The sequence below is a fragment of the Bombus terrestris genome, chromosome 15, assembly GCF_910591885.1.
Source record: "Bombus terrestris chromosome 15, iyBomTerr1.2, whole genome shotgun sequence".
Lineage (NCBI taxonomy): Eukaryota > Metazoa > Arthropoda > Insecta > Hymenoptera > Apidae > Bombus > Bombus terrestris.
This window is the reverse complement of record NC_063283.1, coordinates 8,340,413-8,358,107: the sequence shown is the minus strand read 5'-3', so window position 1 is coordinate 8,358,107 and position 17,695 is coordinate 8,340,413. Positions and strand designations below refer to the sequence as shown.

The 17,695-nt window shown below is 40.1% G+C and overlaps 2 protein-coding genes and 1 pseudogene across 2 annotated transcripts; all 3 read left to right on the top strand.

Annotated features, from left to right (window-relative positions):
* The first annotated feature begins 218 nt into the window (after window positions 1–218).
* On the top strand, window positions 219–4,056 carry LOC110119939 (annotated as a pseudogene).
* Window positions 4,057–7,060: 3,004 nt separating this feature from the next.
* LOC100650131 lies at window positions 7,061–9,136 on the top strand. The gene is made up of 3 exons (XM_003401326.3): window positions 7,061–7,397; window positions 7,601–7,786; window positions 8,550–9,136. The coding sequence occupies exons 1-3, from the start codon at window positions 7,175–7,177 to the stop codon at window positions 8,939–8,941; spliced, it is 801 nt and encodes a 266-aa protein (XP_003401374.2). The 5' UTR covers window positions 7,061–7,174; the 3' UTR covers window positions 8,942–9,136.
* A 1,765-nt stretch (window positions 9,137–10,901) lies between these two features.
* LOC100646847 lies at window positions 10,902–13,244 on the top strand. Its single transcript, XM_020866795.2, has 2 exons — window positions 10,902–11,301; window positions 12,795–13,244. The coding sequence occupies exons 1-2, from the start codon at window positions 10,944–10,946 to the stop codon at window positions 13,130–13,132; spliced, it is 696 nt and encodes a 231-aa protein (XP_020722454.1). The 5' UTR covers window positions 10,902–10,943; the 3' UTR covers window positions 13,133–13,244.
* The last annotated feature ends 4,451 nt before the right edge of the window (window positions 13,245–17,695 follow it).

Here is a 17,695-nt window from a genome sequence, read left to right as displayed (position 1 = left end):
GAAGCACAAAAGGAGGGGATTGAGAACGAAAAATGGAAAAGTGAAGTTAAACGTCTTTGAACCTGGGTGGTGCAGTCTAAATAACATGTATGAATGCTGGTACTTATGTGGTAAAAGAACAAGGAGAAAGAAAATTGGGGATGAAAAATGGCAAGAACCGAAGCCTTTTCCTTCCAATAATAGTAACGAGGCGAGAAAAATAATATATCTATAAATTTCCGAAATTATAAAAGGAAAGTGTGGGAGGAACTTTTACGCATTTTTGATGCAAATATAACGGTTTCTGGTCTCAGTACGAGATTAAGAGGGTTGAAAATCGTTTGCATAGAACAATAATAACGAAGAGAGGAAAAAATGACTGCCAATTTTCGAGATTGTAAAAGAACACAGTTGACATGGGTAAAATGTATTTCGGTGTTAGTATGGGATAGGAAGAGTTGAATCTATTTTGATAGAGTAATGACAGCAAGCTGAGATAAAAAAAGTGACAGCGAATTTTTGAAAAAATAAGAGTAGAAGGGATGAAAGGTCTGCAGTTTTAACAGTTCCGCTTGTTACGAGGTTTGTAGCGCGGAATTCCTGGAATTGAGGAACCGCGATTCCACGGGAAATCGGTGGACAGCACGCGATACAGTTTACGACGATCTAACATGAAGACAGAATCCTTGTGTTAATCGCATGTGTACAGATATAATCGTAGAAAGTTGCTCTTCTCTGGATAAATGCAGTGTACATCACAAGTATTGACATCGTATTGTTAATTGGGAGATTATGTTACGATTATTGCTCATAAACACACTTTCCAAATCTTCTTTTCTATGGCTTGAGATAATAGAGAGATGCACAATGTTATCGTAAAAAATAATAGTAAGCTAATAATAATAGGGGAGGAAAATTTCGAGATTGATTATTCGAGATCACAATTAAGATTAATATAATTTCTCAAAAGCTTGGATTTTCGTGAAAATGAAATTTTAAGAAGTCGAACGTTCAACTAAGAATGAACGTTCAATTGAAGAAATGGAGTGAAGATTAATACAAAAGTCTCGTTTGAAATCTTCCAGAAAAGAGCCACCGGAGCAGAAATAGTCATGTCGTGTACAAATCGAGGAAAACAGAAACATTGTCGGAGCAGTTCTATTCATGTGCCAGCTGAAAAAGCATTGTAACGTTCCACGAGGAAGCGAAGGGCAATTTCGTAGCTTCCTGCGTGAATACGGTGACGCGAATAATTGCGCGAGAAACGGGACAAACAGCAAAAAGAAGGAGAAACAGATGAAAGAAAAGGAAGGACGAAAAGCCTAGACCTGCAAAGTCATAGTCATCATTGCGGTCCTCTTTTGTTCTTTGTTTCGAGCGTTGCATGTCGTTATAATGATCGATATTGCCGCTTTATTTCCAAAGAAATATAACGGTCGAGTGTTGCTGACGATTAAATGGCGAAGAACACGAACTCGATTCTAGATGTTTGTGCAAAAACTATCGGAAACGGCGCGATAACCAGAACGATCGTGGTATCTTTTCAGAGAATTCAATCAGAAAGATGATTTGTTTTATACTTTCTTTGGTCAATCATAATTAAGTAATTGTGCGTATCACTTGATTCAGAGCGCAAGAAATTTTAATTGGTCCCATAGTAAAGCATATTATAATTAAAGATAATCGGGAGATCCGTTGTGCACACGCAACACGTTAAACAGATCGTGTTTACATCCGGAATCACGAAAGCTTATCCTTCTACTTGCAATTACTCGGCGATTTAGCATGATGCACCGTGAAGATTTATAGACGATCCTTCTTACGTGATTCTGCGTAATTAACGAGTATATGATTTCATACACGTTAATCAAACAATTAACAAAGCACATAAAGCAAACAATTAACATAAACACAAAAATACTTCTTCTTCCAGATCAAATGAATCTCCGTTATACGAATTAACCAACAATTTTCCTTAAAATCCGAGTTTCCATATCTCAAAAAAAATCGATTTCCACGATTAGCCAGAACGCTTCCTTTCGCGATGCGATCGTTCTCATTTTACGTCGCATCGTCATATAAGTCATATTGTCAGCCTCCACTCTGCTAAGACACCTCCCTGTAAACAGACCACGCTTGAACAATCCAGATCGATTACTCGAGTGTGAAACGAACCTCGATTAACGATCGAGAACGGGACACAATCTCGCATCGTCTCATCGTCGTCGACGATCGACAGATTCTTCCACCGCTGAAAATCTTACGAAGACCCATCGTCTTCGACGTCGTCCAATGATCAGAGAGAACAGAGACGGAGGTGGACGTGAATGGACAGTGAATCCTTCGTCACGCGTCAGTACCAAGTTAGATGGCGGTCTCCTTCTCTGGGCTTTTCACGTTTCACCTATATAAACTAATGGTCCGGCCCAGGGCGAATGTCAGTTAACATTTCATTTGCCAGCTGGACAGTTCGCCTGTCATCATCTTGTGCCGTCATACTTTTTTCATCGTTAGATCTTTCGATGATCGTGAATCATAGTTTACTACAGCCTTCTGGTGGCATCTATTCTTTTTGTGAATTTTAATGAGATAAATTGAATCTTTTTATTTCTCACGAAGTGTGTGCCGCGCTGCTTCTCGATTCTCCGTAGAATATTAACTATTGGTGAAAGAAATTGTCAGATGAGACAGAAGAATGCTGATGGTGTACCCGCTGTTTTTTCTGCCTTTGTTAACGGCGACCGAAACCACGCAGCCCACGATGATGCAGGAGAGTTGGAAGCCTCAGTTGGAAAATTCGACGACTCCTGCGGACTGGATCGGTGATAGCATTCTGAACGCTGTGGACGATGTTCTTCCTGTGACTCGTTCTTCTTTCGAAGGTATACGGATTAGACTATAGATTCTCAATGGTTCTTTATTTATCTTTCTACTATTAGATACCAGAGATCTTTAACTACTAGTTATTAGTGATTCGTTACTATTAATAATTGTAATTTGATTTAATTGAGCTTTTACTACCAGTTAATAATAATCCATTAGTACTAACAACTGTAATTTGATTTAGTGGATTTAGTTGTCAAAAATCGAGTATTTTTCGTGAATGTAAGAATGTGAATGTAAGAAATTCGTGTGATCGATAGCTTGGAGGGCGTTACGTTGATGCGTTAATCGACTGGTTCCATGTAACCAAGGAACGTCACACCAGCTAGTTAGCGATGTCTAATGTGTATCATAATGTGAAGCTCGGTCGTTTATAGTGCGTGGTCGGTTAACACAAAAGCCATAAATGCTTTCCACTCCAGTTCACCTTATTACCTTGTACATTTCATGAACGTGACTAATAAGAAGTGCTTCCTTTTTGCTTCCGATGACCTGCGTTTTCTGGTGCATCTCCGATGACATAGAAACAGGACCCGATTTTATAGCGATCGAGAATATATGAAGCATTAAATGACCAAATGTCGAGAAATAATCAAATCTAAACTCGAATTTTTTCTGACTACAATTATCATATCTCTTTCTCGCTACAATTATAATATTTCTTTTTCACTAGAATCGGAAATTAGTTTATAATACACATATAACTCATTTTGTTGCAGCTCGCAAAAAGAAGAGACACAAGCTGAACAAATACATCCTCCCCTTGATTGTAGGAGTTATATTAATCAAATCGATTCTTCTGCCTATAGCGTTGAAAACTTTGGCTATATTGAGTGGGAAGGCAGTGGTTCTGAGTTTGATGAGTCTAATTCTAGCAGCTATAGTAGGATTGAAGAAGGTCGCTCAGGCTCACTCCACAAGCTACGAGGTGGTGAATATGCCCGTGAATAAATACAAGAGACAGGACTTTTTCGAGGACGACGACATGATGGACACTGAGCCTTACAAATTTTATAGGGAACGCCACAGGAAAAAGTAAAGACTCGTTATTATTGAAAATATTGAAAACGTTTTGTTCATTTCACCCTCGACCCCTACGTATTTTATAATTCGTCGGTTGATAGAAAATCAAATATTAATCTTATTCCGTGACTTAACTATACGCAGAGAATCCATTGCCTGTTCTGTCAAACAAGCTTAAAGCTGATAAAACTTTCCTCGTTCAAACTGATGCAAACGAAACTTGCTAATTATTCCGTAATGCAACAGGAAAAAGCCGAGAAGTTAATAAACGGAAAACGAAGCGAACCGTAGAAAGTGTTTTCGAACGGTAGCGAATCATCATTTTACGTTTGCAAATCAAATCGTGCTTGCAGTAAGGGATGCTCGATTCCTTGGATGCGTATAATTCTATACAATGCGTATAATTAATTGCTCTAACCTGTCATGATTGTGATTACGTAATTGCACCACTGGTACGCCAAGTGAAAGTTCATCTCGAATTGTCAGAATTATAAACTCATGTGGCAAGCATCGCGACTGACAAACCTTATCGACAAATCGATATTTCCATTGTAAAAGTTTCATAACTATTTTAAGTAATTTATACCTTATTTTAAAAGTTACTCGTAAATCATCTTTCACTAAATTGTGAATAATTAACCTGCGTCTATTAGATCATTTTCTACCAAATCTTATTTTTCATTTAATTTATTCACTTCAGGTTAATATCGTTACAAAGATTGGTAAATCTGAAGGAAATATGAAAGAACATTTATTGTAATACGCATAATTTTTTGTTCCAACTGTATCACAAAGATCGTTTTAAAATATTAAAAGTCTTCTTGGTTGAAACTAAAACGGTATTGAGAAATAAAAAGTTCCAAGACCGTAGCACGATTAAAGAAGGAAGAAGCATGAACTTTGACAGATATTTTCTAAGTTGGAGATCATTATTTATAAAACTGTGAAATCTTCGTTGTCGAGAATAGACAAAAAGATTAACCACGGAAGATACCACAGCCATCTAAGAAATCCAGGAAATGATAAAGATAAGAAAAGAATGAGCCATTGTTAAATAGGACAAGTCGTCGACCTTAAAACCTACAACCTTCCACAGTGCTTTAAAATTCGTGGAAAGGTAATCCGATCCGCCAAACTTTTGTTCACTACCTTCCAACGATTCCTAATATTACATACCTTTCAACCCTCGAAACACTTATTAATCACACGTGTAGATAAACCGTGTCGGTTGAAAGTCGAAATCAGATGAGACGACGATCGGAAGAAAGTCATTCAGACGCAACTGCAGAAATTGAATCATCGTTGAAAGCAAAGTGAGCAGTCGCGAAGAAATTTCTCCGTTTAACATCCGATATACCTATTCAGCATCTTCATTCTACCTTTCCCGATGTATTCTTTTCTGTTCTCCATAACTGTACAAAATTTACGCTACTAGAAATAATTATAGGATTGCTACTATAAATGATTCTACTACGTTAACCAAGCAAATGAACGTGATGAGGTTCTATGGAATTGGTGGAAAGCACAATGGTTCGTTGTAACAATCGAAAGTCACCGACTTCATGAACGGACGTAACCTAGAAAATTAATCGCGAAAATCCATCGAAGGGATACCGTTAACGCGAAGATGACGAAGTTCCGCGCGACTGTTAAATATTTAAAGAGACCCGGAACGAGACAATGGAGCAGTGCCCGCGAATAAGGCAGTTGCCATTCCGAGGCACGCGCCATTCGAAAAAAAGAAACTGTCCCGATGAGATGTACGCATTGCTGGACATTGTTTGCTGTACGAATGACATCGGCTGGACTACTTCGCGTCCATTATCGAATCAGGAATTCGCGTTAAATCCTTATTAAAAAGAGAACAGTTATCCAAGTGCTTAGGTATAATATCTAATTAATAATTGCTATTATGCACTATTTAAGAATAGAAAAGGAATATCGAGAATAATTACCAATGCAACTGTTGAAACATTAACAAGAAATTCGCTTATCGTAATTTTTACTCTGTACCATTGAGCCACACTTTAGCATACCGGCTATTGACAGAGCAAACAATGTCGGGGAAAGTAGAATTTTCTTCGACGATCTGCGAATGGTACAACCTTAAAAGCAAGAAAAATTCCATCTCCCATGAAAACATACTTTGTAAACATAGTACTTAACAGTTTACACCGAAAGGAAACGATTATCTGAATAAAATATGCAGAAATCACAGAAAACGACATTGGTATTCACAAGAGGGAAACTGTTTAGAGTAAAATATGTCCAGAAAATATCAGAAAATACGTCCACGATGCAATTTGTAGCTTGGGATGACCGATGACCGTGTCTGTGGGTCAAGGCGAGTTGCTTGCTGCACGTGGAAGTATTTCAAGACATCGGTCTCGATCGTAGAAGATTTTCCAGTTATAGGAATATTTAGAGAATAGAATTTACTGAATGCCTGCGAAGATTAAGATGAATTATATACGTAGAACTTCGATCAAACGTATTCTCGACATTAAAGACGGTAACCTATCAATGGGTACACTATAACCGTCTGACGTCTTTGCAATTTATATTAATAATATACAATTAATAATATACAATATACAATATACATATATCACAAAATTTAAAGAGTAATATCGATGCAATTTAATTTCTCAGAGGTGGATAATTTCGAGAGAGGTTGTTAGAATTATTTGGATATGCAAAATAGGAATCTCCTGTATTATTTTTCCAATAATTAATAAAACTATGAGCCTAATTTTTGCTATAATTATTAAAACAATGATTTTTCCTCGAAGAATTCAGCTTCTCTTCGTTTATACCATGGTATTAATATAATTCATTTCGAGATGCATCGATGGACCATCGAAATCCCTTCGTCTATAACGTCATCGTCTCCCCTACTAACCCAAATCTTAGAATCTTGTTGGACCACTAATATCAGGGATCGCCGATGCTAAGGTCCGCCCAGCTTCAACTACTCCACTGATCCATGGAAGTGGTCGATCGTTTGTTTAAAAAATTGTTGAAGAAAGTTTCTTCTGACGGAGAGGTGGGCAACGACATGTACCAGCGATGACGCCTTGTGTGTCTTAGTCGTTTGTCGTCGTCACATGCGTCATCGGTTAGAGTGGGGATATTGGGGAGGGTCCCAGCTGGTGAAGACCTATAAAGATAGAAGCTACGGAGGGTCAGATCACACTTTGCTCCGAAAATTTTCCGAGGGACGTGCTCGATCCTCTTCAATACGTTTTCTTTGCAATTATCGGTTAACACGTTGGATCAGGCACAAAAGATGAACAAAATAGTGATACTGTGTCTTTTCGCTACATCCGCGGTGGCTGTGCCCACGCCGGAACTTAACAACGTTGAGCTCAACAGGGATCTCAATTGCTTCGAGCAAGAGAACGCGCTGTTCAGCTGCATGTTCGTCAAGACCGTCAGTGCGCTGGATAGAGCCGCCAGGTCTAGCGACATCGAGATCATCGATGGTGTGAGGTTCGTGAGGGAAACACCGAGTAAGTTTAAGTTCAATTCTGTCTAACATTTTTTAAGTTCTTCGCAGAGTTGTTTAAATTCGTAGCTACTTGGTTCTTGGAAGTTTAATCCCTTGATAGTGTCACATAAATCGTATCTAATCTATTTTACGATTTGCAAATTGTGATATTCAAACGAACATCGTTGAGTTCCTTGAAGTTTTATATGTCATTCTTCATCTTAGTGGAACGCAGCGGAAAAGATTTGAAGACGGAGGTCGATATTATGAATGAATTACCAAGAGACATGTCGGACAGGACCATCAAGCTCGCCACTATGCTGGTAGATTCAGCCCTGTCGTTTATGAAGTCCCATAGTTTGAAGCTGAGCATGCCCGAGGAGGGCTCGATATCCCGCGCTCTGGATGAAGGTAACTTTCTATCTTGCGCTATGATAGAGATGCTTCTATTACGTAATATTTCCCACCTTGATGACGCCCCAACGCGTCACCGGTATGAACGAATAAACTGTTCACCGCGCCTTTCACCTTCGTGATATCTATACGCGCCGCGGTAACCTGTTCCGGATAAACCCGTTCCTCGCGCGCTACCTCTTCCATTCGCTTTCCTTCTGAAATTATACATCGCCTCCAGAGAGAGAAAAAAAAGGGGCTCACTGCGCTTGATAACACGCAAGCTATTAATTAGCGACACTTAGGATCGGGTAGCTAAGTGACGTGAACAAATATGCTTCATTTGTTATGTTGTCTTTCGTGTTTTCTTATTCTTCAATGTTCCGTTTACAGATTAAATTTCGGGGAAGTGAAGTTTCATTTTTAGTACCGTGGTATCCGATTTTTAAGCAAAACATATGAAATATACAGGGAATATATTCACAATTTTTTAAAGAATGATGATATCCTTGCTTTTAGATCGTTTAGCAACTCCTATCTTTCTATTGAGATAAAATTGTTTAAAATTTTCTCTTTTAGATTTTCGCATTAAAATAATTCTAATTTGGAATAAAACTTCCAAATCTCCTTTTCTACGATTATCCATTGTTCTCTAAATTCGATGCTTCAACTTAAAATTTGTCTATTAAAGTAAAGTTTCGAAATTTCCATTTCACCTGTTTTAAATTAGAGATATCTCCGCTACCGAAATTAATTTTCACTCCGTAACTTTTATTTCCAGGTCGCGCCAAAATAAAGAAAATAGCACTTCCTCTGATCGCCGCCGCAGGAATTAAATTGTTCGCCTTAATCCCAATTCTCCTCGGAAGTCTTGGTCTCCTGGTCATGAAGGCCCTTTTCGTGGGCAAGATAGCCCTTCTGCTAGCTGGAGTGTTGGCTTTCCAGAGATTATTCGGCGGCAGCAACTCTGGAGCTACTAGTTTCTTCAGCAAGAACCCTCAACCATCGACTGGATGGATTGACAGCGCCAACCAAGGCTGGGCAGCCAATGTCGCGGCAGGTGTTCAACCTCAGGGCTACTACAAGAGAAGTTTCGACGCTGAAAATGGAAAAATAGACGCCCATTCGATGGCATACTCTGCGCAAGCGCCGATCACGAACGAAACCAACTGAAACGATGATCCTGAGTCTACGTTTATGAAGAACGAAAGAATCCAGGCTACCTGGGGGCCATATCTCTCGAATCTAGTGCGTGTAATACTCGCTAGACTCGTTGTCGACTGTTAGATTAATATTTAAGCGAATAACTTATGGACCGAGTAAATTATTAATAATCCTTTGTATTAATAAATTATTTGTACTATTGCAGATTGTCTATCACATACTTTTCGTGTATTTGAATCACTTGAAAGTCACTGAGAAAGCTGCAAAATTTCAATAGTTCGATATAACCGATTTCAGAATTGGAAAGTAGAGAGAAATAATAACGTTACAAGCATCGTTTTTGAAAATTCATTTTGGAATTTGCTATGATTTATGTCATGTGTGAATAGCTAAATAGAATACAAGAAACGAAAGTAAGTCAATCGTTTCTTGAGAATCCACGATTAATCGTGTAGCTGAACAATCAAATTGTGACACTTACAAAGGCGATGTTGGTCATTTTGTCTTCTGAGAAGTTCGTTTATCAGTTTTCATCTCTTTAACCAGTTGGGATCGACTGTTAGGTCGAAAGCAAAGACGATTTCTAATTTGAAGAGATTATTTATGCATGTGCGAGCGATGCAAGGCGAGAAGGTGCATAGAAAACGGTATGTACGTGATTAGTGTTTGCCCTACGCGCGAAATATCGACATGATCGTGGATCGAGCCGACAATCGGTCTGGCTCATATGCGATTCCGATCGGACATACAATTTCGTTTGCACTCCCACCGCGGTTGTACCCTATTTTCGCGCCTTCTCTTTCCCCTTTCTTCGCTTATCCTTCCATTCCTTTCTCTCCTTCTTTCTCTCTCCTTCTCCCACTTCCGACCGAAAACAAATTCGGGACACGACGGTCGGTTCTGCATGCCGTTCCGTGTCACACGCGCGAACAGACACGGAAATCTAATTTTCACCGAAGAACTTATTACCAACTGTCACGTGAATATGATGTACCGCGAGAAACACCCGGGAGTGGCACTGTCATTGTCGAAGCCACGATTGAAAGAGCGGATTCTGGTCGTGGAAACACGCCATTGTATCAGCTCGACAAAGGAACGCTCGTTTCGGCGCCTCCCTTTTATTCTTCCAACTCCAGAAACGAGACGTTCTATTGTACGCTGAAGTACGATACTGTCTTCTGTCCCTTACCGCTTCGTGGATAGAATTTAGAGAGAGTTTTACAGTTTGAGCGAGGAACAACAGTTCCACGGATTGGTCCCACTTCTCGAATAAATCACGCTTGTAATTTCCAACTTTTCTCTTTGCTAAATGAAATGCTTGAAAGAATACTTCCTACTTTCCTCCAAAACAAATCAGTCGCACCTTCGACAAACCTTCAACTTTTTCCAGGTTTCAATCACTCTAAAGACAGCCCATTCTAGTTAACAGCTATTTATCCTCAAGGTTTCTACAAACCTGTCTTTCACATTTATATTTCTCGCACTTTAAAAATGAACGGTACTGCTGTTGAATTTTTACTACTCCAACGAGTAGTAAAATCTGTGATTCATAAATTCTTTTATCAGTCGACTAAATTTAATTCGAACGCAAAAAGTGGTTATTAAAATTTAATAAGATTGCTATTCGACGGCTTCAGTCCAATAACTGTCAAACTCGTATCACTCGTGGAAGTAATAAAATTAGTATTCCATCGATTTTTACTTTCAGTTGATTAAAGTCTAATTTAAACACTGATCATAGACGAAGTTGATAGATCGCTCGAAAGTGATCTCACTGAAAAGGAAAATTAATTTCTATCGATAGACGATACGTCACGAAAATGTACGCGTTGTGCAGTGGCTAGCCGGTGAGACGCCGAAATTAAAATTCTTGACACCACAGCCCTTGCACGTCGCTTGCCAAATGGTTCAAACCGACCCCACCATCGATCACGAGTCGAAGTATAAAAGAAAAATTGCCCTCGAGACAAACAGTCAAAATCCTCGTGTCCGTCCAGTTCAATCGATCATCATGATGAAATCATTGATCGCGATATTGGCGTTGTTTTCGATCGCCATCGTCGCGGCTGAAGAGGCCAGAAGCGTGGAGATCAGCCTAACCAAGACGATGGACGAGCTGAATAAAAGGGACACCATCAAGATCTACGGTGATATGATCACTTTGGAGAAGGTAGACATTGTGGAAGATGAAGAAGCTGCAAGAGCTACTCAGGACCCTCTAGTGAGCAAGATCGAGCAGTTCTTGAGGAACAGGAAAATTCATGTACATCTACCAAGCGATGGATCTTCTGCCGACATGTTTGGCAGAGCTATGGGACAGAAGGACATGGAGATTGGCCTTAGAGGTCTGACTACAGGAGCTTCTGAAGGTAAAATTAATTTTGTAGAAAATATGTTAGAAGATTTTTAAGTCGGTTGAAGAAATTTAACGTTTCCAAACGTCATTTTGCTTCGAAACGGTGAGGTTTAAGTATAATTTTGGTTGTATGAAAATTTTTCAGCACTGGTATGAAGGTTATTAGAAGTACTTGATTACTTTCTAGACGAAATTCTAATTATATAACTTTTTGAGTATTTGTAATCAACTTTTGCAAACACGATGAACATCAATCCTGATTGTAATTTTAAAGATTTCGATCGTGGGTCGAGCTTGGACACATGTACTACGTGTTTGTTTACGATGCACTAAATTCTACAGCTTTTTCAATCTCTTTTAATCATCGAAAAATCTACAGAGAAAGGGAGACTATATCCCAAGAAGAAAACGAAAATTCACTTAAATCGTGCAAGAGGTATGAAGCTTTTTCTCGAAAAAGAACCAATCAAAAACAGACAACAGAAGTAAGAATCTATCACGAAGAAAGATCGAAGGAACTTTCTATTACAAGTGTTCCTTCGATCTCTCCTTTAGCCTACATTAACATCTTCAGCATTCGAGACTCACTTTCTCGACTACCAAAGCGTAAAACACTGAAAGAAAGGGGAAATATTCATGATTTCCCGGAGTGATCTCGAGGAGGAACTAAATTCCAGGAGACACTTTTATACTTCAACGTCAAGACAACTGGATCTTCGTCGCGTTAAGTTGCTGCTGTGAATCGACTGGACCACGGCCACGAACTTATAGTACCTCGCCTTTCTAAACTCTCTCCAATACGATGGAAGTAAGCCACGAAGACGAGGAACGATTGGTCGTAAAGTGGGACTTCAGATGGCGATGTTTCCGATTGGCTTCTTCGACGAACCAACGCCTCTGCCTGCTGCTCTTTTTCTCGGCCTCTTTTACGCGCCTCGAAGTTTTCACAAATTTTTTCTTCTCCCCGAACTGAGTCGTTGGGACGCATCCTGCGTTCCCCACGCAAGCAATAAACGCTTGGAACGCGATGAAGAATGGAGGGAGGAAAGTAGCAGTGCGTCGAGCATAGAAAGCCACAAAGACGCGTCCCACTTCCTCTGCATCCGCGAAAACGTTGCTGTGGCAAGAATCGAGATAAAGTGGGTCATCGATGGGATTCCGGGTTTCTGGGACAGTTGCCTGAAGAACACGACGAACGAGGACCTTGAACGAGAGTGCCACATGTCGAAGAAAGTAGATAGACGATAAATGGCCATTAGAGGCTTCTAGTTACCCCTTCCAGATTCGCAGACTGATCAACTTGATGAATTTCACTTGACGATTCATTGGATCCATCAAATTCGTCGATATGCATTAATGAACACTTTTGTTCTTTTTTGTTCAATTTCTTCTTATTATTTTTGTATTCGTTAACAAATTTCTAAGACCTACGGAGTATCTACGATAAAAATAATGTACGAGGATTACGTAGATTTTAGATTTTGCATCGTTTCGCTTTCGTTCCAGCCCGAACCAAGCTGAAGAAGATCGTGTTGCCGTTACTACTGGCTCTCAAACTCAAAGCCATGATCGTCCTTCCTATTGCCATCACTCTGATCGGTCTGATAGGCATCAAGGGACTCGGTGCAGGTCTACTGTCCCTTCTTCTTTCGGGGGCGGTCGCTCTCAAGGCTCTACTAACACCACCACCACCCTCCTATCCCACCAGGGTCTCGTACGGAATAGTAAAACCTGAAGTTCACCACGAACATTGGCACAGGTCACAGGAAGAAGTGAATCAACCGTACAGAGGGTGGGCCCCGGAATTCGGGCCTGAGCAGTATCCCTACCAAGACATCCCTTAAATTCGGTCTTCAAGTTAAGATTCATCTTCTCATCCCTTCATTTTATTTATTATCTCCTCTCTGTTACTCCCATTGTGTTGAATAAAGACATCGCGTCCTTTGTTTTCTACGATCTTACGCTTTCTTTTAATTGCCACCCTTCCTAATTTTCGTGTTCTTCGCTATTTTCATTCCTCGAATTTTCCACGAGTCTTCGAATACGTCAACCATCGAACACATCGGTGCACTTTCCTCTCTCCGTTGGAGCGAGCAGCCATTGACAGCTAAAATAATTAAATAAATAATTGGAAATCTATAACCGCCGAGGTAAAGCAGGTTATCACGGCGAAGGGGAAGGCTAACGACCCAAATAGGAGTCGTGCGACGCGCTCGGTGGAGAGAGAACGACAGGTGGGGAGAAAGGAAGAGGTAGGGGAGTAGGAACAGGAAGGAATCGGGGTCACTGTGACAGGAAAGGTGGGAAAAGTGGCCGAGCCGGTGATTGGCCATTTCTGCTTCCCCCTGAGTGAATTCTCAGGATCAAGGGCACTGGGTCATTACCTCCACGTGGACTCCCACCTTGCGTTCTCCCCTCTTCGTCGAGCGATCATTGCCTCCCCCCATTCAGAGTGGAGAAACGGCGAGTAACGGTATCAGTTGTGATTAGGTTGCGTGGAGAGGGCAGAGACCTTGGGTATATACAAGCCGATCGAGAGGACAGCACTGTCAAGAGAATGGAGAACTCGAGGCGAAAAGAAGTTAATGAATCGAATGCTGGGTTACGGTTTTGTTGATAAATTTGATTACCATCGGGCATTTTAAAGTTCTTTGGAAGTATTTCGGGGAATCGATAAGAATACATACTTGGAGTATTTTACAAAGTCTCCTCTCTTTTAAATCTTCTCTTCTCTATCTTCAGTAGAAAAGGGTTAATTTAATAAAGTTGTTGATTAATTTTTATCGAAGAATGGTTTTGTTATAAATGTCTTGTTTCAAGAGTGAATATAGTTTGCTTCTCTTTCTTTGTCGAGGTTAGAAGTTGATTGAAATGTTTCTGAATGCTCTTTGTTGATTTCCGAAGTCGATAAAAAGTTTATTAACTGTGATTTTTTAATTCGTTAAAAGTTTTATTTAAAACATACTAGTCATGTATATATCTCTCAAAAAAGCAAGATTTTCTCTGATAAGTAAAGTGAGCAAACGATTTAAAGTATACTATATCGAAGTCTTTTCAATTAACACACTTCGCATCATTCTACGAACTATCATAAAAATAGTTCCAAGCTAAATCCTCGTAACCTTCAAGAGATTTCGATAAACTTGATCTTTCAATGCGATAAAGATTTATCAGCGACATTGTTGAATATTTAAAATGTAGTTACCAGAAAGATCGCTCGGACAATGGCTAGATATGAACGGGAAACTCATGACGTTTACAAATTGCCTTTGAAAAAATGCGAAAGTATGATCGCGCACGATGCATTTTGAGAACATAACGGGTGCTCTGTGTCGAATTAATGAGGTCTACGCAGCCACTCGGCCAGCAACCGGCATCAGTCGCTGTCGATGTACCTCGGACTTTTTTTGTACCGTCTGATGCATGGTTCGATAACGCAAATGCGCTCAACAAACTTGAGAACATTAAACTAACCGAATGCACGTGCGCATGAACCGCCCGAGAAGGTGTACGGTTTAAAGAAACTACACGATATTTGTGTAAATCACGATGAGAGTATATTAATATAAAATAAAGGTGGATTAAAGGATAGTTTCACCTAATCCATATTCTACTTTGAAATGTTATTCTGGTGAAGCAAATTTAATCAATTGTAAGCTTTCGGAATTACAAATGTCCAAAATATTGCAGGCTTTTTATACTGTAAACAGTTTTCAAGCCTGAATTGCTCTTCAACGTACAAATGTCGAACATCGAGTGCTTTCAGACAAATCGAAGCTCCCGTATGTTTTGAAAATTACAAACTTGCAACACTGCAAATACGTCTCTATGAAAGTTTTGTATCTCAAGTAAAAGCTTGGCAAGAAGGAAAAAACAAAAAATATTAACAAAAACGATATTACAAAAAGTACTATCAGCACGTTCTCCTGCATGCAGAGAATTGAAAGTTCCAAATCCATAAGGAGTATGCAAATCGCAAATTGCCCAATTCCGAGGGAAACAATAAGCGATCCGTCTTGGTCAGACACGCGGTCGCTCTTCGTTCCAAGCGACACGGTTTTCCAAATAACGCGCCGCTCACCGGCGATCCTGGTCAGGAAACGATCGGGCTGTTTCCTTCGAGGATCTCCAGTGGATCTTACGGGAATTCTCGTGGTCCATGTGCATTAGCGACTAATAGCGACTTTCTCAACGTCCATCTCGATTTTCGAAACGAAAATGGGCTAACCGTGCGCGATCAATCGGCAAATGCTATGCAATTACGTTCACCGTTTCCAATGTGCAACGCGTTGAATCGAATCCAGCGACTAAACACGTACAAAATAGAATCGTATGAAGAAATCGGAAACAAGATCTGTCCCAATTGTGGCATTGACAGGGACAGTGGAGTAAAATCGAATAGCTATCGACTGAATGGACAACTTGATCGCTCTAACCAGTTGTTTTCTCTGATTTCCATGTTAATTACTACGAAGTTGAATGCCTTCCACTTATTAACTCCGGTTGTTTTCCATCGATTAATTCGTCCAACTATTTCACATTTGTCGAACGATATTTCGATAATTCAAGCGGTCGAAAGCTGGCAAATTCTGTTATATCATTCGGATGATGGTTGTAGAAACTTGGTCAGAGAATTAAGGACGCTTATGAAATTGCAAATCGATCGTAAAATCAGCAAATGGTTTTAATTTTCGCTTTCGCGGATTCTGGAAAGTAGAGTAGGAAATGCCGTTTCTATTTGTTATAACTTTTTGTCCAGCGTGACTCTCCAACAGAAGTTTGTCGAGGACAGAAAGATTTAATAATGCGCGATCGACACCGTCGAGGAAATTCGGCCGATGTTCGATATACTCGTTCGAGTTACGTATTAAATGTATTAAAAGGATAGTAACAGTATATCAGGAACAGTTATGGGAAACAGGAGGAGCGCCCATTCACGTTTCACTTGCGGCACAGTTCGCGTACGTTCGGTACTTGCCGGTGATTGGAAAGGCATGACCAGGATCGATCGATGAAAATCAAGTATCAATCCTAATCGGCAAACCCTAACATTGTAACACGACATTTTCCATTAATTCTACCAATATCGATATTATACGTTTAAACTTTTGCAAGCTCTCAAACAAATTTCACGCCAATTGTCTCAACTGTTTAAAATGGAGTTTCACTTTTCAGCCAGCTGTTTAAAATAGAGTTTTACTGTAAATTTGAAAGAATATGATATGTTGTGGGAACTTATACGATTCGATAGACAACGGTCGCAAAGGACAGAGCGACTGGCCGACTCTGCGCCGGATCGAAACAAGAGTAGCTCACCGGAGATCGCGCGATTATTAACGAAAGGAAGGCGTTGCGGTAAAAGGAAGTAACAAGTAGCGAAATAGATACCTGGAAAAGAAGGCTAATCCTCTCCTTTCCGACACACCTGCTGGCCGAGCATGCGAGCGCATCGTTTCGGCCGTACGAAACGTCCATGAACGCCTTACGCGGTGTTCACGCCGCGAATTCACCACGCTCGAAACTGCACGCCCTATTGACGATAAATAATTTCAACGGAATGCGCAGCCTGGAATTTTTCTCGAGTTCGCGTGCGGCCGCGTAAATGTAACACTTTAGTTCGAATGCGACGATGAGAAGCTCTCAATGTTTGATGAAACTTGATCAAATACGTATCTCTGAGTTCTATCGGAATTTATTTTCAGTAGTAGCTCGGAGCGACGATTCTTCTTTATTTTCAAAATAGAAATCGATTTATCCAAACTTTTTACTCTTTAAAGTATAAATTACTTGGAAGAGATACCTTTACTTAATCAAGATTATATCGATCATAAAAAATTAACGCGCAATATTATAAATATTATGTTATTTTATTGTATTCTTCGTACTATATCTTCTTTGTTATTTTCAATTCCTTTTTTTCGAAATCATTCAGGAAACCAATTTTCCTAACCATCGTCACGCGATTGACCCACAAAAGTTCGATAAAATCGAACAAACTATATCGAGTCTAAAGACATGCAAGTTCCTCGAACACGTAAGTGGTCACACGATTTCCAAAGCGTAGTAAACGTTGGATGCATCTCTCGCGCGTGGATCCTGTGAAAATTGACCGCGCACTTTCTCGCCGTCAGATCCGTCTGTTGCGCTGTCGTTCGAGCGTGGCGCGCGAAAATCCGATCTCCCGCGAGTTAACTGGGCTAATTTAAAGTAGGCCTGCTCCGTCTCGTTTCGCTCAGTCGAGGGAAATAATACTCCGTGATTTCCCTCTCCCTTTGTAGTTTTCTTAAATATTCAGATGCTCTTCGCATAGCCGGATATGGAGGCTCGATTTTGTCCGACCATCGACCGCCTCGATTTCGTCGTCGAGATCGAAAGTGGTTCATGTCGAGTCGTCACTGTCGCCATCG

Excerpts from the sequence above, each read along its gene's own strand:
- LOC100650131 (XM_003401326.3), top strand. The coding sequence starts at position 7,175 with ATGAACAAAATAGTGATACTGTGTCTTTTCGCTACATCCGCGGTGGCT. Across the intron at positions 7,398-7,600 it reads GTTCGTGAGGGAAACACCGA|TGGAACGCAGCGGAAAAGAT; the intron begins GTAAGTTTAAGT and ends TCTTCATCTTAG. Across the intron at positions 7,787-8,549 it reads ATCCCGCGCTCTGGATGAAG|GTCGCGCCAAAATAAAGAAA; the intron begins GTAACTTTCTAT and ends TTTTATTTCCAG.
- LOC100646847 (XM_020866795.2), top strand. The coding sequence starts at position 10,944 with ATGATGAAATCATTGATCGCGATATTGGCGTTGTTTTCGATCGCCATC. Across the intron at positions 11,302-12,794 it reads GACTACAGGAGCTTCTGAAG|CCCGAACCAAGCTGAAGAAG; the intron begins GTAAAATTAATT and ends CTTTCGTTCCAG.